This window comes from Lichenostomus cassidix, chromosome 7 (genome assembly GCF_008360975.1).
Source record: "Lichenostomus cassidix isolate B80296 chromosome 7, HeHo_3.0, whole genome shotgun sequence".
In the NCBI taxonomy this organism is placed as follows: Eukaryota; Metazoa; Chordata; class Aves; order Passeriformes; family Meliphagidae; genus Lichenostomus; species Lichenostomus cassidix.
Window position 1 is genome coordinate 6,999,205 of NC_139488.1, and position 27,553 is coordinate 7,026,757.

At 39.0% G+C, this 27,553-nt stretch overlaps 1 protein-coding gene across 1 annotated transcript in view; it reads left to right on the top strand.

Moving 5' to 3' along the window:
- Positions 1 to 12,968: 12,968 nt before the first annotated feature.
- Positions 12,969 to 27,553, top strand: part of COL3A1 (collagen type III alpha 1 chain) — a 49,044-nt gene continuing 34,459 nt past the window's right edge. The window contains exon 1 of the mRNA XM_085065980.1: positions 12,969 to 13,190. Within this exon, the coding sequence (XP_084922106.1) occupies positions 13,112 to 13,190 (79 nt within the window). The 5' untranslated portion in view covers positions 12,969 to 13,111. The remainder of the gene's footprint in view (positions 13,191 to 27,553) is intronic.

Here is a 27,553-nt window from a genome sequence, read left to right on the forward strand (position 1 = left end):
ATGGGAATTTGAAAAGTAAAGGAGATGCTGTGTACAATTACAGAACATGTACTATTTAGTACAGAGGTTAGGAAGAAAATATTTTTCACTTTTCCCAGAAAAAGAAGAAAAATTATTTAAGACCAATGTCTAACCTTTTGTGAGAGCTTTTTAATGATTTTTGTAAAATTTTCATTCTTCCCTAACATTAAAACTCCCTCAAAGAGAGGTGTTAGCAGGAAGTTTTGTAGACATGCAGGAAAAGTTGTGTCTAAACATTGCTCCTCTGCTTCATTTCACAGAAGCTAAGGGACACCAAAAAAGCCTGTAAAGTGGTTTTTAATGATCTAGGTAAAGGTACTAAAAGGGCATTTGGTAAAAAACACTGTAGAGGAAGACAATGAATTGTTTTGTAAGAAAAGAGATGCTTGGCCAGTTGAGGATTATAGTATTGGGGAAGACCAAAGTGATGAAGTATGAAACCAAAAACTGAGGAGTCATGAGTAGCTTTTTGTCTAGATAATACTGTAGGGGGTCAGGAAAATAAAATACAGCATGGTAAACAAAAGGGAAATTTCATCTATGCCCACATAGGCAGTAGCTAATTTTGCAGATGCGATCTAGGGATCTAAGTCACCAGAACTTTTTAATTCACTCAGAAAGTTCAGCAAGCAATAGTCTGAAATTTTCTAATTAGAAAATACCAGGGATATTTTTGTTGAAAAGGCTACAGGAAATGGTGCATTAGTAGTATTTTTTTAAAAATCAGTTATATTTCTCCTTGAGTTATCTGAATAGAAAATACAAAATAGGACTGCTGAAGATGGAAATAAAAGTGGAGGACAATGAGCAGGACAGCGGTGTAAAGTTCAGTCCAAACTGGAAAAGACAGATGTGGCCAGGACAAAGGAACTGCAATCCAAACATTCCAGAGAAATGGGTAACATCTTTTGCAAACACTCCCCTACATAATTAGTGTTTAGTTTTGTGTGTTCTGATCATCAGTGGGAATTTCAAAGCTGAGGAGTCAAAAATATTTAAAGTCCATGAAAATTCCCAACCTGCTTTCACCCTGATTTTAGTAAGGTGCTAAGTCACTAATCAATCAATATATTAATTTATGTTTTTCAAAGAAACTGGTGTCCTTTTATATTGTATAACATAAAGGTTTCCCCATGTTACTGCATATGCCTATGTCTGCAGCACCAAAAATACCATTTTATCCAGGTGAGTCAGAACAATCTCTGAGTTTACACACATTATGTCTGCTCTTGATAAATTTATGAATAAATGTTTAAAAGCTGCAAACCCTAGAAAAGAAATCTCTGGGCAGTTTGTCAGTCAATATATTGGCCATAAGTTTTAAAAAACCATCAAAGCATCTTTTAAATAAACACATCTCTTTCCAGAAGATCACATGCCAGGCATGCCAGAAATTTGCTTATGAGGCTGGGTTGGTGAAAAATTGGGAGACAGATCGATAGCTCTCTGCTTCTGCTGCAGCAATGTCTAAAGTAAGTGGCTGCTCATTTTGTGGGTGGTTCTTTTGCTTTTCAGATTCTCAGCTGGATAGTTGTGACTCTGTCCAGGCCCTGTCCTTCCCAAAACACACAGAGATTGGAGAAAGGATAACTAGCAACTGTGAAAATAACTTGGGCATCCAAATATGCTTTCCAAGGTAGTCATCTCCTGAAACAGCCCAAATCTTGGAAAAGCGAGGACAATTTGTAATAAAATATATTATATAAAACCATATTTATTTAAAGTTCATGAAGTATAAAAATATTTTTGTAAGCAGAAATGACAGGTACACCTTAAAGAAGTTTCACTTTAAAAAAATGAATGGTTTGTGTCATTCGGATAAACAGAGTGAGATTTTATGTTTTCAGATAATTATCTGAAAATAGGTTCAGGTAGCTGCAGATTAAAATTAAAAGTAAGAAAAATTTTATGTCCAAGAGAACATGCTAAAACCATAAAATTATACAAACAGGCTCACAAGATCTGCAGAAAAGTATAACTGTAATTGCCCTGTGATTAAAAAAATAACTTCTCGGAAACTTAAATATGTAATTCTATCATTCAAAAAATCAATGTAATTAAAAAATACTCATGATTTGCAAGGTCTTTTTATAAAGATATTTTTTTTAAAGCTCAAAATTCACAAATGTCAAAGCTTCTGTATAAACTAAGTGGAAAGGGCAAAGATGAAGTGTTTTTCTTGTAAGGTTATCTCATTCCAGAGTGTGCTCTGGAGCACAGATGGATCAGTCCTTATATTAACTTATTTCAGACATAATACATTTTATTTATTAACTTGCCAAATGTCTTGACTCCAGTTCAGTTCAATGGGTGGAGGTTGTCATGTGTAAAGAAAATATGCTGTTCTGTTGTTACTGGCTTTGCCTCCTGAGTTTGGAGGCAGCAGACAGGAGCAGAGCTCCTCCAGCACGCTCCCACGGAGGCACTGATGGAGCAGAAAGCTCCAGGAGGGCTGGCAGGGCTGAGGTGTCAGCCTTTCTGCATTTCTGCTCTGTCCTCGTGTGATCTGATGTTCCAGTTTTCTCCATTCACTGAGTCTGTGGCTCAAATGTCAACCTCTTGCCTGCATAACTGCTAGGTCTGGCTCCTACCAAAACCCAAGTCCCTCAGAATCCCATCATCCCTTTTTCTGGTCGCTCCAGCAATGTCCATCCTACACCCCTTGATAGTTCTCTCCTTGAACAGCTGAAACTCTCTGTGAGTTTTTACAGTTACCTGTGGAGGCAGGTGATTGTTCTGGTGGTTAACATTAGTCCTTCTTGAAGGGAGAGCAAAAAGGCAGAACTGCCCAGTTAACTCCACACAGGCTAGATGGCAATCCATGGCAGACAAATATGCTTTCACAGAAATAGAGCTGCCTAAAGGTAAAGAGCTCTAGTGAAAATATTCAAAATAATTGTATCAATGTGCAAAGCAATAATTTACAATCTTACGTGTGTGAAGACCATTTTACAGTACAGCTGGCTTAAAAATTATGAGGGGTCTATAAAAATGCAAATATTTCTTATATCTGAAATTAATGTTAAAAGCATGAAACTTGAGTAGTTAATTTGAATTTGACCTAGTTGTCAAAGCAAAACATGAAGAAGAAATACGGTAAACTCTTTGGGGCAAACTTTTCTGTTCACGCTACAAATGTACTTGCAGTGAAATAGCAGCACACAAAGAAGCACCAATTTAGCTGCCCTTAAATTTTTATTGTGTTAAGTAGCTTAAAAAAAAAATCATTATTGTGATGACTATGAAACTCTGAAATGTTAAAAGAGCAAGCAGCTTCTAGCTCTTGATTCCCTGAAGATAGCTGAGAGACTGCAGGGTCAGCCAAGTAGTGACTTGTGGATGCAGAGTGTCCAGCTTGTGCCTTGCTGGCTGGCTGTAGGGTAGCTTTATGGCTCTCTGGGGACAGGGGTGAGGGCTTTGGAGAGCAGGCTCTTCAGCTGTCACAGGGCTGAATAGCTCCTCTTCAGTCTCATTGTTGGGGTTTTTCCCTTTGTCCAACTTGACTCCAGATGTTCCCAGTGCTCTTTGTTAACCAAATGATGTGTAATTGGAATGAGAACTAGATCAGAAGCTCTAAGAAAACAAAACGCAGCAAGTAAAATTGGCAGGTATATACACCATCCAGGAGCCTCGAGTTCTGCAGGTGCCCACAGATTCCTGCTCTTGGAAATTAGATAATATGTATTAGGGTCCTTTTTCCACCTCACAGTAGATGCTCTTTCCAGACAAATTGATAATTTCTTAATTTTTTTTTTCCCTTTTGCTCATCAAGGAACAGTTTGGGTGCATTTGAGCCTAGATTCCCAAGGAGATAAAGCCAGCCTAGATATGGTAAGTGTAACTCCAGGGAAATGAAAAGTGCTTCAATGATAAGGAGTGTGGGAAATATCTGTATTGATGTCATAAAGTTGTGATGTTTATGTGGTGTTTAACATATTCATGTGTCTCCCAACATTGCTTCCCACACCCATTTCTGAAGGGGTAGGAATAACTACAGTGCAAGAATTTCTTTCATGTGCCATTTTTGCCTGACACTTTCACAGAAACAGAAAATAGAAAACAATTCCTGCTTGTTTATGCTTTCTTTCCACTACTCTGTCCATTAAAAAGACTTTGGTTAGTCTATGAATATGTTTCCTATCTACTTTAACACTTGCATAATGAGCATCTACATGTTTTGGACTTCTGACTTGTATTAAGCAGATTCTTCAAAGTTTCCTTTCAGCTTGAAATATACGAGAATGTCATACTTCAATATCAGTTCCAGAAAGAGACAGATGCAGAAATTTCTGGGAAGGATTAATAGCTTTTTTTCTTTTTGGAGGGGTCATTAGCTCTGCATGAATAGATTAAAGATTGCTCGCTCTTTGTATTCCAAAATAGCCAAAGCACTGGGTCCAAAGAAAAACTAGTGCACATTGTAAGATTGATAACGTTGTAAGTTATTCAAGGTCAAATTCTTTGAATTCTTATGGTTTGAATTAATTTTTACTCTTTGCTTAGCAGAAATTGCAATCCACCCTACTTGTGTACTTTCATGAGTACCACATTAAAAGCATCTTATGAATATTTAAATATTGCTGCTGACAGCTTTGTGCGGCTTTGTAGCTTTTCAAAGATACTGTTGAGATGAATTTTCCTAACGGTCATTTGTTTGAAAACAGTGTTTCAGTAAGTGTTTAAAGATGAGCTCTGAAAAGACACCTCATTCTAAAGCTGAAAAGGTTTCTAAAAATTAATGGAGAAGACCCTTTTCTCCCCCTCCTCCCATGCTTGCAAATAGGAAATGTTTGATTTAAATATGTGTTGTTTTTCACCATCATTACATTTTATTCTAAGGTTAATGAAAAAATAATATGACCACAATCCATTGTTGAAACCTTGCATGCTGTCTGCTCATCTTTATTAGAAATTTTCTTTAATGTAGAATTCACAAATACACTAAAATAATGGTACCATAAATTTGCCCTGAAACGTGCACACACCTTGTTACTAGTGTTTTCTTCATATCAGAATATCATCTGCACTGAAGGGTAGGTAAACTCAGGCTTTACTGTGACATAATTTGCGAGACTTTATTTGAAATGGGAGGTACTGACACTCAAAACTTTTTAGGTAATAACATCACACAGCACCAGTTTTTATTCTATACAACATAAGCATTATGAATTCTTACCAAATACATTGCACAGCTTTCATTCTCTCGATGTTTCTTGAGGATGTGCGCTCTTGCCCTTGGCTCTGTTGATGTGCCTGACGCCTGTGGCAGCCAGGAATCCGGTGTGACAGGACAGGGTATCTGCTTCAATAGCAGCTGCTAACACAGACAGCAGCTCTGACTTTGAGGATAGTCAGTATCTATCCCATTAGAAGTTCAGAAACCTTTCCATGATCTTCCTTTGTCATTAATTTCAACAGTGGCCTGCACTGGTGGCATACCACACGATGATTATAAAATATTACAAAGCTATATCATGTGACAACCTGCTGCAACACTTGGCAAATTTGCTCCTTCTTTTCCCACTGGAGTTACAAGATGCTGTTGTGCATACCTGCAGTGACACAGCAGCCCTCAGCCCACAGAGCCCAGGACAGCTTGCCTCTGAGTGCAAAGGGTGTGCAAGAGAAAGCTGCAGGGCTGGTCAAAAGGAAAGGATTTTTACACTCTTTTGCAATGTGGAACCAAGTAAATATTCTTGTCAGTTATTATTAAGTCTTTCATACTTAATAACCTGTAGGGCTCCTGGTTTGTATCACACCTAGGCAAACATGCACGCACACACCTGCAGAAGGCTACTGTAAACCTTTATCTTAAGGTCGCCCCAAGCTAAACAGCATTAGAAAAGACACTGATGGAAAACGTCCTGCAAGTTCTGTCTTTTTTTGGTTTTTCCTTACAGCAGTCATATTGAATAATGAAAATAGAAGGAATTGCACTTACTGAGAAGAACAGGCGTGGGGCCAAAAATCATTTACCATTTGTATTGAAACTTTTTGTATCAGTCAGTAAAATTGATAAGTTCATTGATATATTTTGCACTGCAATGCCCAATTTAGCTTGGAACATGAACCTCTACAGAGAGCAGTGCCACTCTCTGTAGGTTGTGCACATACAAAACTGTAGAAATGTTAGCCATTATAAGAATATTAATTAAATACATCCTCAGAAATTTGTTCTATGCTGCACCCATATTTAAGAAATGCTTTTATTTGCTTCAGAAGTTCAGCCAAAAGTATAGAAGATCTGAATCTGAGCATCTGCACTATCTGAGCATTGGCAGAGGACTAACCAATTTGCGGTGTAATGCTCCAAATGGTTTTACTGTTTCATTCCCAGGTGACAAAATTCAGTTTCCAAATGTATTCAGAGTTTAATGGGGATGGCAGTTGTATTTCTGAGGCATAATGGTAAGTGTCATCTGGCTGGTCAAGTTTGAAGTAACAGACAACATCCATAAATTGTCATTCACTGGATCAGGATCATGATTCTGCTCATATATTTCTTTTGTATTTTTAGAAAATATTCCCTTGTCTTTATGTTGTAGTTTCCCATTTGATTAACACAAGGGTGGCGCTTGATTAAGTTCTCAGAGATCTGTGGATGGTAAATATACTAAGGAATTAGTAATTCTGAAATTTTGTTACTTTACCAAAAGATAGTCTTTCCTCTACTTTCTGAGTAGTTAAAATGGTCATGGGTGACACCTTGGGTGCTGGAAAATTCATGGTATGCAGTGGTTTGGTTCAGAATGGCAAAACATAAAGAGGCGCAGGAAGACAGCTTATGGGAAACATAGCACAATAACCCCTGACCTCCTGGCCTCTAGAAATTAGGAAGTGCAATTTCTAAATCAAAACCAGCACCAGAAGTTCTGGGAATGGAAACAGGCTTAATTCTCTGTAGTGCAAAGGACCAAAGATTTTTGTAACGGTAGGTCAGGCTTTCAGTCCTGTGTATGTGTCCCCTTGTTTCAGGCATTCTCACGGGCTGTGTGTTTTGCTGGCCTTGGGAACAAGCAGAGGGCAGTGGAGGAGCTGCAGGCTGGGTGTCAGGGGATTGGCACTCTTTCCATGCCCGTGGGATGCAGAGTTGCCCTGGAGAGGAGGATTTGTACAGTCCTCTCTTCCCACCTGGGCATCTCTTTGCAATCGGGACTCTGCTTCTCTCTTATAATGCCTACTGAACTGGCTGAATGCTGCCACTGCTGCAAACATCAGGAAAGAGTCACCCACACCAGCTCTTGAATCCTGGAACAAATACTGATCAGGCACAGTGGCATTCACCAAGAGATTCTTTCCACCACTACTTCTTTTAATTTTCTGCATGCAAGATTGCTTCAGTGGTGTGGGTCCTGGAGCTTAGTTGATCTCTAAGCAAGAGTTGGGTGGAATGTCCCTTTGAGGACAGAGCGTTCAGCTGGGATATTCAGTAGGTGGGATGGCATGTGTCTTCATTTAAGGCATACTCTCAAGTCTTTGCTCTCAAAATCATGATTATGTTATTCTTCTATAATCACAATGCTGGCCTAATAGTGTTGTTATTCAGGGTAATCGTACTGGGCTATTCATTGTTCTGACATTTGAAAAAAAAAAAAAAAAGGGGTGTTTAATGCCATTCAAATATGGATTTAATTAATTGGATGGGGCACTTTTCTGGATTTTCCATGTGTGTAGAAAATGATATGCTGAGAAGAATACATTCTTATATTAATGTATAAGAAGATTTCACACCTCAAAGCTGTTTATTGGAAAAAGAAGTTATTCCAATTAAAAAGCATATTTCTCCTATTACATTTATTTCTATTTTCCATGAGACACAATTGTTAGGAAAGGAGATAAAAAGCATCCCTTGTCTCTATGAAACAAAGAGCAAATGGATCTTGAATGAGACATAACAGAAAAATTTTCTGATTCACAGAATAGTTTAAATCCAATTTGCATAAAGGTTCAAGTAAAAACTGAAAAATAATTACGTTATTACCGCTCTTCACACCACAGAGTCTGCAGGGATGAAAATGAATGAATGTGTGGTATTTTCATTTGGTTTTCCAGATAGTTCTTCCTGACTATTTAACCTGGTCACCAGAGCCTACCACAATTTGGTTGTTACTACAGCAGGGGAAAGGGGAAAATTGTGGTATCTTTTTACTCAGTGTATCTAAGAAAACTTTCCCACACTTGCCTGTCATAGCCCAAACAGTCCTTACAGTCACACAGCTGATCTGTTTGGAGTGGGGTTTCTGTTCTGTGATATTAAAATATGACCTGCAAGCCCATACAGAGCTTAGCCATAAAATCAGCTCAGATCAGTAGCATAGCTATGTATCTATTTATATTTTTTTAATATATTCTTTATATGCCATTATACTTGATGTTGTTAATACAGAATTTGAGGCTCTCAAATACCTGGTGGTGATTTAATGTTGTTAGAATGGGATTCATATTGAAGGGAAAGATACTTTTAAAGTTGCCTTTGAAAAGCAGAGCACATCAACCCAGATATCTAAATTAAGGTCCCAAGTTGTTGTTCCATGCATGACATAAGTGGCACCACTTTCCAATAGCAGAGATAGGATGAAGTTTATGACAGGATACCGGAGTTAACAGCAGAGAAAAGAATGTGACGAGGTCACGGATCAGAAAAAATCCCATAAAATAGATGCCGAGAGAATCCTTGCAGTCAGCCCTCCAGGCTGTCCACCCAGCAGTGTGAGCAGCGTTGGTGCTGGCCCAGCGTGGTACACTTCCCCTCTTTCCAGAAGAGCAGCTGGATGCTCTCTCCTTTCTAGGAAATCAGTGTGCTCTTTGGGACACGTGGAGCATTTACAGTCCAGAAGAGAACGTCATACCTGCCTCATATCATCAGCCAGCAAAAACTGGTCTGACACTATTCCTGAAGACTGCTATTTCTTTTTTTTTTTTTTTTCCCAAACTGGGATGTCATTTTAGTGGAAGATTCTTGTATTGCAATGTTCTCTGACCTACTTGCACTTCTCCAGTGGCCTTCATTTAGAATAAGTCAGGGTTTTTTCAAAATTTCAATTTTTTTGCCTTGGTAATTTCTTTTGCTTCCCAGCCTGTAAAGAGGGAACACATCAAGAGTTAAAACATTTAATCCTGTGTTCTTCTGTTTTCTGTTTTTTCTAATGGATGAGTCATGAGTACGGATGGCCTTTTGTTATTCTTTAGTAAATTCAAACAAGAATATTTATTCCCTCATTAGAAAAACAATAAATCGCCAAACAGAAAAATGTGAAACAATGATTTTTTTAAAAGATCTTGGCCGTCTCTTAGTTATTGTTCTTTTTTTTTTTTAATTAAAAAAAAAAATGACCCAAAAAAAAAGTGGCCCTAAAATCTACTGGATTGCTGTTGCTGAAGTCTAAAGCCTGGAACCTTTTGATGGTGTGGTCCCATAGGAACCAATAGCTGAAGCACAATAAATCTGGGCTCTCTGGGAACCACATGTACTGTCTGGAGCAACAGCAATTTGAGCAGAGCCAACAGAGGGACTGATTTGCATTATGTACCTCCACTTTCTACACCAGCCCTGAGGTAGAAAGAGTATCCTGCTTTTTATGATAATTCATTCTCAGACTGTTCTTCTGATGAATTTAACACATTTGTTACTTAGAGATAATTCATAATACAAATTCTTTTGTGGCTGTGTAAAATTAAGCAGGGATACAAATTCAGAACCAAGTTTATTCCTAAATTTGTACAAATTTTCTTCCACCTTTTATTATTTTGATGTCCAACAACCACAAGTTGTGGAGCACAAAAGCCTTTACAAGACACTTTTCTAGCAGAAACTCTTGCAGCTTTTTCGTTATGTACTTCCTTAGGTGGATAGGACTGTGGTATTTCTTTAAAAAGTGAAGATCTGGGGGTTTTTTCAGTTGTACAGTGGAAATCTAGATTGGAGACCAGATGAAAAAATAATTTTGTCAAAATAATTTTGACGCCTCGGTGAAGAGGAGGAGCATCCTCACCAAGGCGTGGAGCCAATGTTCTGAATTAACAGATTGTGTCCCTGGCGACAGGAGTAGGTGCGTGTTCAGTGCACAGAAACCCCGCCCTGGCCAGAGATGTCAAATTCCCCAGCACTCGGTACACCCAGAGGTCATTAAACTGCTTTGGCTTCTGTCCCTCGAGCTGTGAAGAGAAAATGCTGTGGGTGCTGTCTCTGCTTCACCCGTATGCAGTCATAATGTTGGCTCTGCCTTAAGAGCCTTCACAGCTGTGCTGCAACACAGTTAGTTCCCAGCATGACTCAGATGAAGGATTTTATTTAATCTGCACAGGACTTTGGAAAAAAAGAGGATTTTCGTTTGTGGAAACCTTGAGAATGTGCAAAGCTGAAAAAAAGAGCACACATGAACAAGAGGCTGGGTCTCAAAACCTGATTTCCCATTGCCGTAGGATAAAATTTCAGTGAAACTGGAAAGGTGGGAGAAGAATGAAACCGTTTCATTGACTTGGCTTCCTTAATTCCTTAATTGTCCATTAGGGCATCAGTCATAATTTACATTGCTTCCAGCTGTACTTTGTTTCTTGAACACCAAAAAATACACTGCAGAACCCAAGGAAGGGTTATTGGTTTTGAAGGATATAGTCATTAAGAGATACGGGTTATGCTTCTACACAGAAACTTCAGGATTCATTTCTGTACAAATTCTAGCACACATGTTGATACACTGAAGCCTATGGCAAATAGTAGGTGTCATGGATAAATTTGGGTTCATAATGTAGCTATGGACTAGCATAATATCCAAGGTGAACAGTTCAAAACAGTTAGAATTTAAATTTTACTCAGAAAAATGTTGTAGTCAAAAACTGAAGGGTTTTTGGTGGTTTTGGTTGGTTTTTTTTCATTTTTCATTTTGAAGTGAAAATAAATGAGTCACCAAGGGTGTTCTTTTTTTGAAAGGTTAGATTTAAGAAATTTAGAGAAATGTTTATGATGGTCAAATAGACTAAAAAATTAGCAGAACTCAGTGTGAAAGTAGTTTTAAGTCAAAACCATGAATTAATTTCTCTTCTTTTTCTTCTTAAATATGAACACTCAGCACATAAGATTCATTAGGTTTCATGAAAATTAAACAATTACTGTGTCTAACATGTAGATTGTTGCAGAAAATTGACCTGCATGCAATCTTGATTAACAGTTAATTCAGTTTAATTCTCTTCCCATAGCTGAGAAAGGTTTGTGTCTAGGGTTTGATCTGTTCATATATTTCTATTGAAGAGAGACAAACAAATCCAGGTTCTTGGATTTATTTCCTGTTCTATCTTATGTTCTGAGCATAACTCCAGAAGAGGAGAAAAGCTTATAGGTCCTTGCATAAAAACGTGAAGCCTGTTGACTTATGTTCGAGGATAGTTCAACAGGAGCTGCTTATATGTTTATTGATTTTAACTACTTCAATGCTATAAACCAAATAACCTAACTTGTTAAGTGATATGATGCTGGATATGAAAACCCAAGCCTGTGGGAAGTAGTTCTGCCAATGCAACAGAAACAGCATAGAATAGTGGGTGATTCAGGAAAAAATGTGGTGTGTAACTTCTTTGGAATGCATCAAGCTATTCACACCTTAGAAGCATTTAAGACGCAGAAGTGACACAGCATATGTTAAAACTGACATCCAATTATTTAAGATCTCTTCATACTTGCTTCAACCTACTCCACCTCAGGTGACCCCAGCAAAAGAGGGCATTTCAGTTTAAGTGCAAATGTATTTCAGATAAATAGGCTTATGAAATGAGACCCAATACCTACCAGACTAAACCTCAGGCTGCTCTTGTTTTGTGATGCATACAGAGATATGAGCCCCTTTTTCAGATGACAGTCCACGACACTCATGAATTATTGATAGGAGGGATGGTTCCCTGGGTCACTGTAATCTCAGCAACACTTGAGAACAAATGAATGAGCACTTCTGTAGGAAATGACCTGGATCAGATTGATCGACTGAGAGCAGCAACTGGTTTGCTCATTGTTTTAGCAGAGATATGCACTGTGACAGCTTTCTGCATTCACTTTGGAGTCTCCCAAACTTGGGCTTAAAGCTACATTCCCAGTAAACTACATTCATTAAAAAACTTGCTCAAGCTATTTTATTTAGAAGACAAGTTTGTGTGTTCGGGTCTTATTCTCAGTAGAGTTTTGTGTGGAATAAAGAAACAACTAAGTTTAAAAGGGATTAGTCATCTCAAGATTTCTTTTTTTTTTTCCTCCCTACCTACTTGTTTGAGGAGCAAACAGACAAGAAAAATGTTCTGCATTCCTTTCAAGTGTTGTAATGACAGCATCAAACTGAATTACTTGAAAAGATGTAGTTTGAGAGATTGATTCTTCTGATTTGGGATTTTGTTCTCTTCATAATTTTTTTAATGTTTGTTTTTTCCCAGGTAACATAAAATCGTGTTGTGAGGTAGAAGTGGTGAGAAAAACAATGGAACAGAAGTGTGATATTCAGTCCTTCCTTTCTTTAACTCTGATTGCTCATCAGCAGAAATATCCAGGTTTGCTCCTCCACTTCTGGGATTCTTTCAGTCTGTGCAGCTACATCAGGTACTTACCTTTTCTCTTTATTAGGGAGAACTAAGAATTAAAAATCCTCTTTGGGTTGTACCCGTTGATTCCTAATTAACATGAAAAAATGCTTTACCCTGGGGGCTTTGGCACAGAGGTTTTTTTCACATGCATATATGTCACACAGAGTGCACACTAACTGTTCATATACAGTGTCAGGGTGCCTTCTGTATGCACACAAAAGTTCCAGATGTGCTGTGTATCTTGTTTAGTTGACTTTAGTCTTCTGTAAAGCCAAGAGAAATATTAATCATTCATTTACTGTTAGGGGATGGGTCTTCTTCTCATGTTTCAGTAAAGGGGGTGGAAAAGAAAAGTAAGCCAATTTTTTTCCTATTTAAGGCCAAAGCTGGGGAATGCTTGTGGCTGAGTTCTGTACATGGCCCGGTGCTGGAAGGGCAGGGAACAACCGATGTTGCTATTTTGAATAGATTTTTTATTCCCCCCCCATTTTTATTTTTGCACAGAGAGTCTCATGTCTAATATTTAGACATGATGAGCTCTGTGCAAAAAGTAATTTTGCTCATTCTTGCCGTGTTTCAACCCTCAGTTATTTTGGCACAACAACTCGGTGAGTAATTCAAGCTTCTTATGATTTCATGTTTTTATTTTATTTTCATTTTTACCAATAATTTAATAGCTTGTAAGAAATGTGGGTGCACGAATCTCACCAGAACACTTTTGCTTCGCTAATTCAGCAGTCAGATACTTAATGGTGAAGCTGAAAGGGGTTTGCAGTATCATCCCAAAGGTTTCTCTTTGCTTTGCTTTCTGTACTTGTTCTTGTTCTTACTTGTTGTCTGACGGCAGACACTGGAGATATTCTATTTCTTTTTACTCTTGGAATAACGTTTTAACTGTTAGCTCTGTGCTGCCTGGAAGCTCTTTGTCACAAGGAATAAGTCTTTGCTTCCAGCTATTTTATTTGGAGTTCTTCTTTGTAATTGTTTTTCTTACACTGGCAGCGTGGGAGTTTCTTTAAACAATTTGTGTACAAAAAAAAAAAACAAACTTAAAATTCTAACCAGTTTTGTTGAAGGAGTTTTTACGAGTGATATATGAAAATATGTCAGCTAACAGAATTTTAACTTTGGCATAGAACAGGAGGGTAAATTAATTCCCTCAGCTGCAGTAGTTTGAATCAGGCATCTGCAGGCTGTTTCAGCCCCCCACGAGACTGATTAGCAGCTGATGGTATGTGGAAGTCCATGGGAGTTATGTGTGTGCATGTTTGCAGAGAGCAAGAACACCAAAAACCAAGTGAACATGGAATTCAGAGGGGAGAGAAATACTTTGTATACAATAATTCAATCTAGAGTGAAGATAACTGTGGTATGAGCATTTAAGTTAAACAGATGACATTCCACAAGTCCAGCTGACCTTTTTTGGATGTGCTCAGTTCCTGCTTGCCAGATATTGTAAACCATACCTTCCTTAAGATAAAACACTGTTCTTTCCTGTAAATATGAAAGATCAACAATTTATTTATTCCTACACAGAGGCAAGGAATAACCTTACAATTAACTTGATAAGCAGCAGCCAAAGAAGCTGTAGTGCTGTAAAGGAAATCCAAATGCCTTTAAAACCCCACCCCACATTGCTCTGTACAACACACATCATGAAAAGCATTACTTGAGCTATTTCATGGCAAATCCATCTGTCTAACCTTACCTGGACAGGGACATGCTGAGTGGTTAGTGTGAGTCCGCCTGGAGCAGCCAGTTGGCACTGGAGGTCTTGGAGCTCAGGGGGATCTGTGCATGAGCAAATCAGGCAACAGCCTCTGCAGCCCCAGCATGCCCAAACACCAGCCACCCTTACCTAGCACAAACACAGGCTAAGCCTAAGTGCCTTTAAAAAAACAACTAATGCATACAAAGGTATTCTGTAGAGAGTAAACAGTATTTATTGTGAACTGACCCTTTTCTTTTTCTGCTTTGCCATATCTCTCTCCAATAATCTTCAGTTAAGGTTATAAAATGCAGTAATTATAAAATTTGAGCAAATGCATGCTGTGAGTTTTTGCTGCTTACAGCAGCAGATAATACATATAGCTTATATTTAACATGCAATAATTGTGCTTTTATATACCTATGTCTATCATCAGAGGGATATGAACTAAGAGACCATCCAATATAAGGAGAAGGAACATAAATTTTATTCCTCCCCACAGACAAATCCCTCCTGAGTTCCAGGTTTCCTTCCCTCACTCTGGTCATATCCCTGCACATTTCTGAGGTGCAACATATATTTGATTCAATAAATGGTAATTTCGGGGGAGAAGAACAATACAGAAATGAAGTGTGAATGAGTATTCTCATTTCTCTGCCACATTCCTGTTTCATGGTGTTGTAACATTTCCTTACTGGGCTAACTTCCATACTATTTACAGGGATGAGGTTACACACAGAGACTGAGAAATCACTAGTTATCCCTTAAAAAATTGGATTCTCGCCTCTCTTTACAGTGTTTCTTTCCACACATCTGAATATGCTTTTCTCACAGAAAACAGTAATTGAAAAAGTTGATTATTAGCATCACTAATTCATGTGCAGGGCAGCAATGGACTGGGAAACCAAATTTTCCACAACTGAAAAGAGAATTTCCAGACATGCTAAAATGTTCTCTCTTGTCAAGAAAAATGTTTATATGGTTAGTATCAAATGTAAGTCAATATAAAATTTTCCTTAGGAAAGCCTGCCAGGAGACAAGACTTGGCAAGATATTAAGGAAACTGCTCAGTATACACTAAGTTTAGGGTAGTCAGATGTACCCCTGGGCTATGTGTTTCTTTGTCTTGCTGTAATAGCTTGGAAGGGAGATTTGAGTGCAGCCTCGGGCTAAACCTCTTCAAGAGCTTGAAATCTGGAAACTGTGGAGCAAGGAATATCCTGTGACTTCCATGACCAAAAGCTGTAACCCTCTAGGATGTTTTTAGCCTGGAGGTGAAAGCACCTTGACACAACCCAGGTTTTCTGATGTGTGTCAGGGCTTTCAAGATAAAATGTTTGAGATAAAATGCCTCTTGATGGCTGACAGGACACCAAGCCAGCGCTTCAGACGAGTCAGATGATTCAGAGTCCAGCAATGTATATTCAGTTCCACCCTTTGAAGGCACCTTTACATCCTGCATATAAACTACTCAAAAGTGGAAGATCTCAGAAAGCTTCTTTAGGGAAGGAATCCATTTTCTACCCAGCAAGCACAACTTGTGAAAGCATTTGCTAAGCCTTGCAGCCTGCATTCATCCCATTTATCTTGAGTTTGCAGGGGCAATCATGACAGCTACTTCCAGAAGACAGCATAAATTTTAGCTAGACAGACTTGGAGGTATTTGGCAGTTTCCACTGCCTACAAAGGAAGCACCTCCACAGTGTCCTCACATCAGGCACAAAAGGGAACTCAGATGGATTTGTGCCTCTCAGCTGCATCTGTGATGCTTAAAGGACACCTCAGTCAGCCAGAGTGGGACACTTCTCATAGGTATACCCCACAGTCCTTAAGGAACTTCACTGAGGTCATTAGGAAAACTCTACTGCTCTGAAAGCAGTGTGAGAGCAATGCCAGGAATTCTTTAGTATTATTCCAAGTAATTTTTTGCTGTAATACAGTTTAGTGTTTTCCTTGTAATGCAAGTATTATCTTGGATGTTTGGTCAGGAAACTCATTTCTGAGGTAATGGCTGAATGCTAAAATCTCTCTGACAAGACTCATTGACGTTTCATATTACTTTCAGTTGCAAATTGTAGTTTTAAAATTAAATATAACCATTATAAATATAACCATGTAGGTTTCAGGAGGCTGCATGAAAATTACTTTTCATGCTGAGCACCCACTTCTCATGCCTGAGAAAAGAATTGTGTTTTAGGAAAACTTGTAAACAGCTGATTTGGCTATTTTACTTTCTTCTTTTATTTACTGGGAAGGATTAGATAGCTTATAAAATAGATGGGTACTGTACAGATGTAGTTTATTTTTGAGACTGCCAGACTGTCATGTTTAGCAGTTAGCTGTATGGAACGCTGCACACATGTGTTCTTTGTTGATAAATCTCCAGTTTAAAGGTAATGCTAACAACAGTCAGAATTATCTCTCCTCAAAGGTTTTGGTAACACAGAAAGGTTCCCCTCCAGAGTTTTGACAGTAAAACCAGATGATGCATGTCTGAGTGCCAAGAGATAATTAACCATCATAAGTAACCTGGACTATGTGAAGTAATGAAATATCAGGGGTCTACTCTTCTTCTTCCATTTTTCCTAACTATTTTTTACCAAGCACACTGTGGACAAGGTTATGCTTAGGAAAATTGAAACATTTCTTTCTGGTCTGGAAAAATCATGCTAAATGAAAGCCTGGGGAATCCACCCCCTCTAGACATTATATATATATTCTTGGAAATATGACAAATTTCATAAACACATTTTATATCACACATCCCTGGAACACATTAGCCTTAGGAAAATGAGGCTATTATATAACCCTTTCATTATTTTCCAGATTTGTTTTTGACTTGAGACCAAATCACCAAATCTACACAGACTGATTTTTCTGAAAGAGGAGGTGGAGTTGGAAACATCCACTGCTTTCTTACAGGGAGAAGAGGCAGAGGTAGAAGGGTGTTGTCGCTGGCACAAACCTCACTGTTCAGGCCTCGGTCAGAGTCATTATGTTTGCTCTCCTCTTAGGCTGCAGATTACAAGCAGATCCTATTTCCTCTTCCAGCTTCTGCCAGAGTGTTGAGGTTTGAAACAGGCAGCCAGGTGTCACTTGCAAACTCTGCTGATGCCAGCCTCACATCACAGCTGGACAATAGTTGTAATTAATGCTACTCAAGAAAAAGAAAGGAGGGAATTACTATCACTTTTGTGTTTCACACGCTGGCTGAGAAACCAGACTGACACTTTTCCATTTCTTCTTGTCGCAGTTATGTGCTAATGGTGTTCACACCTTGTTTTAATCAGAAATCTGCAGAAAATGGATCATACCTGGCCTCATAATTGGGACAGCATGCTGAGGGTCAGCAACGGAAATGATGCAGAGTGGCATTTAGCATTTGGGGTGAAAAGCAATCTCTTCAGAGTTGAAAGGTTCATCCTACCAGGAGGGGCAAACAATAACAAAGTGCACTTTCCCAGGCTAGCAGGCACCTGGAGCACTGTACTTATTTGGTGTTTCTTTGGTAGATTCCTAGTCTGCAGAAGAGCACAAGCCACAGCTGCTGTAAGAGTCTCAAGTTTAATTTGTTGGTTTGGTGTAGTAACTCGTCAAAACTCACAGAATTAGAAATTAGTGCAATGGTCATACCCATTAATACTCCAGATTATGCTGTCCTTTAGTCATGATTGTTTAAGAAACTGGGCAAAAGATCTCTGTTAAGAAAAGGGAAATTGTTGGCAATGGCAAAGATATGCTGTTAACAAAATGGGGTTTCTAACAAGATTAGGGTCCTACATGGTTGCAGTTTGATATGATGGAGCATAGTTCAATTTATTATTGGCAGCACCCAAAAAAAATAAAACAGACTTGCAAAAGGTATGATAAAATCTGTTCTGACACAACATTGCTATTGCTAGCTCATTCTCCATGAAGTAGTTTGGTAAATTGTAGATTACATGACTTCAACATGGTTTAAAGTTCAGTACCTACCACCAACTGTCTACAATTTTGAGACATTCTGATTTTGGTTTTTGGCAGATGATAAATAACCTTCAGCCCTATATGGAACAAAACTTTAGTGTCATCATTTTACATGCTGCAATACTTTCCCAACCTATCCCTCTCTCTACATATCCACGATAATACACCTTGTACAGAAGGTAACTGTGATTCCTTCTCCAGGAGAGGTGCAAGAAATGTTATTTTACTTCTGTAGCTTTAGGTGAGGCTGCTGAGGGCAGCGTGGATAGGTACAGAGAATGCTGCAGCCCCTGGCCCTCAGCATGCTGCCCATCTCCAGCCCAGGGCATCCAGTGGATTCCTCCTGGAGGGAAGGCTGGCTGGGGAATGCTTGTCACAGCAGAGTTGTCCCTGTTGCAGAGGTGCTCTGTGGTGACTCACTGCTGTTGGCTTCCCTCAGCCAGGCTGCTTCTGGATTTGGAGTCAGTGCTCTGCCTTGGTTACTGCTGCAGGACAGCAGTCCTGCTTGCCTAGGGATTTTCTTTCTTCCATTGAATCTTTTGATGCGCAGGGTTTATGAAGTTTTGCTTTCTGTCCTCTCTTATGTCTTCCCTGACAAGAGACATTTTGTCCCTGGAAAAATCTGTAAGGAATTCCCCCAGAATTTCCTCATTTTTTCTCCCTTGGACACAGTCAGACACTTTGTTTCAGGGAAATAAGATTTCCATATTTACATGTGGTGACCGTACCATTAATATTTCTCACATGGCTTTGAGACTGTATTAAAAAGAATCAAATATTAGCCCTTGCATTATTCCTGGCTATGGCTAATCAAGTGATAACCTCCACAGGCAGTAAAAAATTACAAATTACAGGAATCAGATGTCTCTTAAGTACAACAGAGAGAGGGGGTGGTCTGGTAACCCTATGAAATGCTGGAAGGGTTCAAAGAGGAATAAGTTCCACCATTGGTTGAAGAGTAGCACATCTTTCACACAGAGTTATAGTAAATTATATTTTTCATTTTTATTTTCAAGCTGTCATTATTTTTTCTCATCTTCTCTTTCAAACTAAAGGTTCTTTGCATGTTTCTTTGAGAAAGCCTAACCTACTTCCAACCACTGCTTTTATTTATTTTCACTTCAGAGCCAATCTTGTCTCTGAGTTTGCAAAGTGGGAGCCTCTGCCTGTTTCATGTCAACATGACAATGGAAAACATGATATAACCCCCTCCAACAACAACCATTTGTTGGCTTTAGTTTGGATAAACTTCAGCTCTGGGACTTCTGGCTTTGTTTAGTTTAACAGAGGAGATTCCTTTCAGATTAGCTCAGAGACTACTTCCATTTTCCCTCATTTATGTCAAACCTTTCATTTAAACATGAACTGTTAGAATGAGAATGTTACCTCTTTTAACAAAGTCTGCACATTTTTGTCTTGCTTTGATTCACACAAGTGCTCCATGAAGAGACATCTGCCAGGGAGGAGAACACATGCACAGGACATTGAACAGGAAGAACGTGAGGATAACGAAAACATATATACTTCAAGGCTGAATGTGGTTTTTTGTTTTGAAAGCCTAGGCCTTCTCCTACAGCTAAAGGGGCACCCAAGTGACTGTCAAGAAATGAGGGATGTGACTTGTAGATTTACAACTTTAGCAGAGCTTGGCTTTCAGCAAAATGCAAAGCCACCCACAGCCACAGGAGACATATTCCTTTCTGCTGCTGGATTTCTCTTTCAGTTGCTGTGCATCCCACCCTGGAGGGTGGCACAGGCACCTCTGCTCTCCTGTCAGGTGAAACATTTCCTCCCACGTGCAAATCTTCTCAGGGCTGCCAGGGCAGCTTCAGGCACTGCTTTATTCCCAACTCCAGTGCTGCAAAGGGCAGCAGAATCCCAGGAACATCCTGGGCACAATTTGCAGCAGTAGATATGAAAGGATGGTCTGTGTCTGGAAACTACTTCCCCCAGCAATTCAGCTCTGGCAGTTCTTGGAAAACTTCTGGACATAATTAGTTCCCACTGAAACTCCCTGCAGTTCACACCCAGTCACCAATCAGTGCATTAGAAGTTTGTCTGTGGCAAACAGAATTTTTTCTCTCTTTTTCCCTTTGTGCTGCTTCTTCTCTTTTCCTTGTTTCTATTTTTTTTTAGGAAAATAAGCAAGAACAAAACTGCATCTTTTTTTTTTTTTTCAAACAGACAAGACAGAAACAATTGCTCATCCGAACAGAATTAATGGGAAATATGGGAAGTATCTCTCATTGTTGCTTTGCTGCGCACTGTAATAGCCATGCTGAGTATCAAAGGAGAATAAACTGCATCCCCCATGTTTTCCTTCAGCTATAAGCAGCAAAAATAAGATTCATATTTACTTGGAAAACACTTTTATGTTCATGAGAGCATCTTAAAAAAAAAAAATACATCTTCTCTGGTTTTGTCTTTAAATCTACTGTATGGGGTTTGCTTGTTTCCCTACAGAGCAGTAGTCATTCCGTGCCAGCTGTTTAAGAGAAGAATGTCCTAGTGAAAGCAAACAATGGGCTGTGTAGTGGGAATTGCAAATCTTTGAAAAGAGTAATTGAAATCTGCTCAGACATTTTGAAGGCTCTTTGCACAATATTCTAAGGCTGTTGGTGGCTTAGCTGTTGGCAGGGTGGTCCTCTTTGTAGATCCCTCTTTTTTGTATGAACAGAATAGCATTAATGTGGAGCAGTGGCAGGGGGAAAAGAAAGAAGAGAGGTTTTCAAGTCCAACTGATTATTTCAGAGCAGCTGAAGAGAGAAAGATTGCTGTAAATGTCTTTCAGTGCAGAATCAAAAAACTGTGAATTGTACAGAGCCTTTTCATTTATCAGGTGTTCTCTGGCTCTTCCACTGATACCTTTTAAGGGCTGCAGCAGATAAACTGAGCTGGATCAGGTTGTGTCTGCTGCAGATGTTCCAGCCCTCCTGGGCTGTATGGTGCTGTTTATTCTCACCCTCTGCCAGCTGCAGTTGCTGCTGCACAGAGCAGGGAGGGCTAAATGTGTGCCAGGCCTCAGGCAGCCACTTCAGTAGCAAGGCTTCTGACCTCTGATATCAATAAGAAGTCAGTTCTCTGCTTGCAGGCGCTTCGCTGCACCAAAAGTGTGAATTTTCACCTCTAGAGGGAATTAGTTAGGAAGATCCATAAGTCTTTGTGCTTGAAAAATGACCAGGCATAGAACTTGATATTTAAAAGAGGCTCCAAAATTAAGTTGTCTTTGGTACCCTGAGAAAACCCTCACAATACTTACTTTAGTAGCCCTGGGAGGTTGACAATAAGAGCATTGTATCCCGTGTACAAATAGCCATTTAATAACCTCTATGAGGCAGATTAAGAAGAATTTCAAATACTGTCATCCATATCCAACAAACTGTCCAAAATGGATGTGGGGTGAATTAGTACAAACTGGAATCAGGAATGAATGAATACAAACTGTTTTGCAGATGAAACTAGGTTAATGATGCTCTATGCATTCAGAATCCCACCACAACCTTCTGAATTACAAATACCCTTAATTTATTGGCAGCCAAAGATATGATTCTTTTCTTTAGACAGTATGCCAGGGCACTTCAATCCTTCACTGGAATATGAAATGCAAGAACCAAACCCTTCATTTACTTCCAACTTCTGAAATTACAGGGAAACCAATAAAATTGTGCAGGGACCGAGGCTAGTGTAGAATTTGCCCCCCGCTGCTTTACTCATCTCTGATGTAAATTCACTATGGCTGTGGAGTTATACTGGGGCTGGCTTTGTCCAAGGTATCTGAAAATATAAATGACATTACCACATGTACTATACTGCCATTGTAACATTTCCCATCTGCTTCAGCCTCAGGAGAGAAGCAGTGAATCAGGCTGATCTCTTCCAAGGCAAACCACAGAAACAGCATTGCATAAATCTGTTAGCCTTCTCACAGAGCTAAGGGGAAAGAGAGGATCATGGCCCACTTGAAATTTTAATCACCTGCCAAAAATTGTTTTAATTACAAAGTTAGGCAATGCAAAACAAAACCCATAATTTTTTTTCCCACACAATGTTTAGGTTTTTTCACACCAGAAGGTTAAAGCATCATTACGTATGTAGTTATAGTTCAGTGTTTTACATGAGGTGCTATGTAGACCAAGCTTTAACAATTATCAGTTTCCATTTGTTCCCTTTCTCTTATCAGATGAGAAGCTGAATCTCCCTTTTAATGATTCTTTGGATCTGTGAGAGTGGTTGTACAGTCTGGGAAAGCTGTGCACAATGACTTTTCCAGTTTTTCTTTATTCTTCCCAGGACAGACCTGCTGCAAGAAATGTTTCAAAGAACCTTCCAATGTTATAAACTCTCCCTGGTCCTAGCTAAAATCAGGAATGCAGAAATATGTCTTAGAGCTACACCTTGGGGGGATTTTTAAAATTTTTTTAAAGTTTCGTGAAATCTTGTGCTGTATTTTAGTAAATTTCTTCCCTTAATCCTAATAATGTTGATCTTGAACTATTGCTTTTCTTTAGAAATATGCTAGGTCAGCTTCTTATGAAATATAACCAGAAGTGGTCAAGTGTTCAAAACTAACATTACCTTGACACTTGGATTCTGACTGTAGAAGTCTTCACTGACTGCCCGAGGAGTGAGCAGCGTGTGTGTTTAAAGAAACTAATAAATTCATCAAATCATCAGAAATCACATTAGAACTTAAATTTATGTCCATTTTTGCTTAGTTTAAGACACAAGTTTTTATGCCAAGAATTTGGTATCCTTCACTCTAAAGGCAAGCACAATAAAATCATATTACTGCAGAGTAGTAAGAATTTATGCCAGCACTGCAACTAAATAGCCACAAATAAAGTGCTTGCAGCCTGTTGCTTATTTTTAGCATGCCACCAAAGGTGATGTGCCAAAAAATACTGTAATGTAAGAATAGAAGGGATGGAAAAATCTCATAGGCATTTTACCAATAATTGAAGAGTAGCTGAAGTATTATGCAAGGGTCCCTCTAAAAGGCATTAAATGCACTGAATCATGATGAAATTTCTTCTTACTTAGTGTCCTGCTCTAATGCAAATGGTTACCCTTAGTAAAGGATTTGATCTGTCAGGCACCAAAGAGCTTGAGTTTCCAGCAGAATAATCAGAAGTTGACATTTTTTAGGTCTGATTCAAAGCCCAGTAAAATCAAGGGAGCTTCTGATCAGGCAGTCATTACCCTTAATCAGGGAGGAGTTATTTGAATTCTGCAGCTCATGGCAAAAGAGGTCAATCTCTGCTAAAGAGGCAGACGCATAAATATAATTGAGTTACAAAGACAGCCTGTTGAGAGAGGACATTGGACAGGAAATCCCAGAATGACATCTTGACACAGATGGTCATTCAGGAATATCTTCCTCCCATGCAAAAAGCAATTTGGGCCACGATGTTGTCAAGGAGTAGCTAAGAGCAAAAGTAGCTAAGATGCCTCTTGAATTCATCAGATATTGTTTCTCAGAATGACTTTTATGAGTTCAGGAAGAGTCTCAACAATTCTCTGGGCAGCCCCAAAAAAGAAGCAAGGTGATAGATATACAGCAATCTGCTCTATCCTGCCCCTTGTGTGACTCAGCTTGAAACATCAGTTCTGCCAAAAAACAACCCTCAGAACTAGAACAGCAAAGAAACCATCTCGCACTTTGTTTGCTCATTACCAGTTTGGAAAAAAAGCAGTTCTTTTGCCACAGTTTCTCATGCTGGACACCAGCTGAAGCAGTGAGGCTGTTGTGTAACAACGTCTCTGATGGGATAGCTCTGGTCACTATTTCCTTGCAGCATTGCTGTGGCAGGGTGACCTTTGGAAGTTGTATGAAGAACATCATTCCAGGTGTCAGCATGTGTGCCAAAATAGAGCAATTTGTGAAACAAATTTTGAAACAGAACAGTGTGACAGAATCAGCTACTTTAGACCACATTACCTTTGAGAAGAACAGCCCTCTGAAGATAAAGCAGAAAAATTGGGTTTTAAATCACACGTTGAAAGATTAGAATAAAGCCAATAATCTGCAGGGAAAATAGAGGCACTTTACTTGGAAATTTTACTTTTTACTTACTTGACATTTTACTTTACTTTACATGTGTTTTACTTGGTAAAAAATGCACTTAGGATACGTTCTACTCCTGGTATTTATGAAGCTTTTTAAAGGCTGCAGAAAGGTTGTGGCATTTGTAGCCTATAAAGACAAATGAAGGGAAAAAGGAATGAGTTGTTTAAAATGCAAGTACTTGTTTGTAGCATTGCAGGCCTGTTTTTTCTTTTTCATTTTGTAATCTGACATACGCACTGGGTGGGTCTCAAAGCAAGGACAGTTTGTTATGTGACACGAGGATCCTTTGCCTGAGGATCCACACTCTTCTATACATTGCCAGTGAAACAGCTTGTGACTCCACTCTGCACACCTCTGACAGACAAGTACAGTGCTATGCTTAACCAGCATTCTTTTATGCAGCTTTCTCTTTCTTGCTCTGCGTCTGAGAGAAGGGAAAAACTGGGACTGGCGGAGTGGCAGAACTGTTAAAATGCCAGCTTTCTTGGCAGACAAGCATCCCTAGAAGTAAGAAAGCTTCGGTTTCATTCTGAAAGCACAGGATGTAGCTGTCCTTCTTGGTGTGAAACTTTGGAAATCTGTGAACTCTTCATTCATACTCCTTTTCTATTCCATCTAAAAGTAGTTCTTCCTTCTACAGCTCACAGAGCACAAAAGGATTTTTAAGATTGACCTGCTCTGGTTTTTCACAGCTTTCATTTAAGTGTTTTATTAATTGAGGTTTCTTTACCTCCACTCACATGTGGGCAAGCCTCACAAAATATTACATCAGTACTATTAAACCTGAAAATGTCCTAATAGGTAGGGATACCCAAATTGGCCCTTATGTTCTCATACACTGTGTGAAATAGATTCAATTAATAGCTGTTTAAGACAGCTGAGAGAATGTCTGAAGGCCTTGAATGTCTGAAAAACGCCAACTTGTTAAACCATTTCTTTTCTTTTATTTCCACCTCTTTTCCTGCCTCCAGTGACCCAGACAGGATTTCAGCCCTTTCGAGTACTCAGCACTGACCTGACATGCCAACACACCAGGCCATTCCGGCTCCTCCAGCCAATTCATTCATTATGAGACTCTCTTGTTTCCATTACTAATGATGGGATGGAACTAGTGTGTTTGGGTTTCTTATAAACATCATCTTAATACCAGACAGGGAGTCCAAACCATTTGCTTTGAGGTAGACGCTGTGGCATTCTTTTCTGCTCAGGAAATGGAAAGCAGCATTGCTGCACATGCTGGGGTGGATTCCTCCACCTACTCTGGCAGGGCAGAATGATAGCATTTCCACTGAAAATAGCATATCTCCTTTCTACTTTTCCCTTTGGTCAAACAATGTATCAAACAGTGCTGGAGCATGCAATTAACTGATGTATTTACTACAGAAGAAATGAAAAACAATTTTTGAAGTAGTTATCCTGTAAAGCAAATGACCAAAATTAGGTCAGGGTGAGGAAGCACAGGCTTTTTACAGTTAAAATGCAACAGAAATGCTTTTCTTAGCTTCATCAGGCTTTGTATTCTGTCAAAGTTAGAAGCAAGGCCTGTTTAATCTTGGTGCTTTAGCCTTGACCAGATTAACTTTAAATACAGCAGAAGTTGTTTGTTTGACTCATTGTGTTTGTGATCAGATTCTCACAGAGCAAAGCTCCTCGGTTTTGCTTCCCAGGCCCTCATCAGGCGGCTGCTGGAGGATCATGAATCACCCTGTGTGGACTACTGCCCTCTCTGAGGCAGAACCAGACAAGATCAAGATGTTCTTTAATTTCTAACCATTTAGTCACATCTCTGCAAATGGGATACGTGAGTCTGTTACTAATGCAATAGCTGGACATTTGCTTTGACCAAAGTGGAAAAGCCTGTGGTTTTTGAGGATACTATTAGGAAATCTTTTCCTTTTGCCATATAATTGGGGTTAAGTCATGATCATGGTGCTTGCACAAATGCAAAGCCAAAACCAACTACAAAGCAGGTCAGCTTCTCAGGTCCTAGCATGTGATGACAAATTCCCATTCACTTCACTGGGATTGGGATTATGTCCCATAGCACATCTGTCATCATTCAGACCTACAATGGCCATCTTTGTTTTCCCTTGTACAGTTTGGGCTCTTCTATGTACCACACTTATAGGTTCTTTGAACTAAATTGGGATTTTCCTCTCAGCTTTCACTATTGGTCTGCTTATGGACAGTATCCAGTCTTCTTAGAATGGGAAATAATTCAAAACCAGCATATGACCATTACTATGTTGACTTTTTTTTGTTTTTATTCACTATTTAGGCTGGCCCAGGGAAGTGATACTCACAGCAAAATCTTTAACAACCTGAGTGATTTGTAAACAGCATAATTTCAAATTAATTTAGGCTTTCAAACATTAAACTTTTTTACAGTGCACTAGAGATTGACAGGGCTTCCAACAAAGCACTGCAGTAAGTGCCACAGGAGTGATGTGCTGTGTAGCCATCATATTTAGGGCTTTGGGAGGAAGAATAAGATTTTGCATTGCCATAGACAAATACTGTTGATTTCTAATATTTTTTAAATCTTAGGCTAATGTGAATGTTTAAGAATCAATAAGAGAAGCTGGCTAAGGCAAGCATGTGACTGTTATACCACAAGTCTAGAAGTAGACAAGTCAGCTTTTTTACAACCTCATTATTCCTATATGTTCCTCGCCAGTGCTTTAGCACAAATCAGCTTTCCAAAGGATTTTGGAGCTAACGGTTAATCTTTATGAGCAATGCAAAATGCATTATGTCATAACATGCTGACACACAGATCTACATCTGAGCACAGAGGGGGTGTCTTTAACACACTAAGCCTTCCCAGATGTAAGTTTCCTTTGGAAACCTATTTCATACTTTCATTCTGCCAAAGGCCACAGCAGTTTTCATTGCAGATCTCCTAGCTTATTTCTTAATTCATTTAACAATGTCCAGAAAGTTAGAAGCAAAGATGAATGTCATTATATCCATATGTCTGCAATTTTTTGTCATCTTCCTGTTAAATGATGCCATCTACTGTAGCATAACTGAATGACAAGCTTGTAAAAGTGCAGAGAAATCTCCTTTATTTCCTTGTTAATGTAAAATTATCAGTTGTTTTGACATATTTTAAATTTCCATGTTTTTTATTGATATTATTGATTAATATATAGCAGGTGAGTATTCTCGGTGTGAAAAACTGGTCACTGAGAAAAGCCTTTGCTTCTGTCTTGAAAACAGAATCTTTT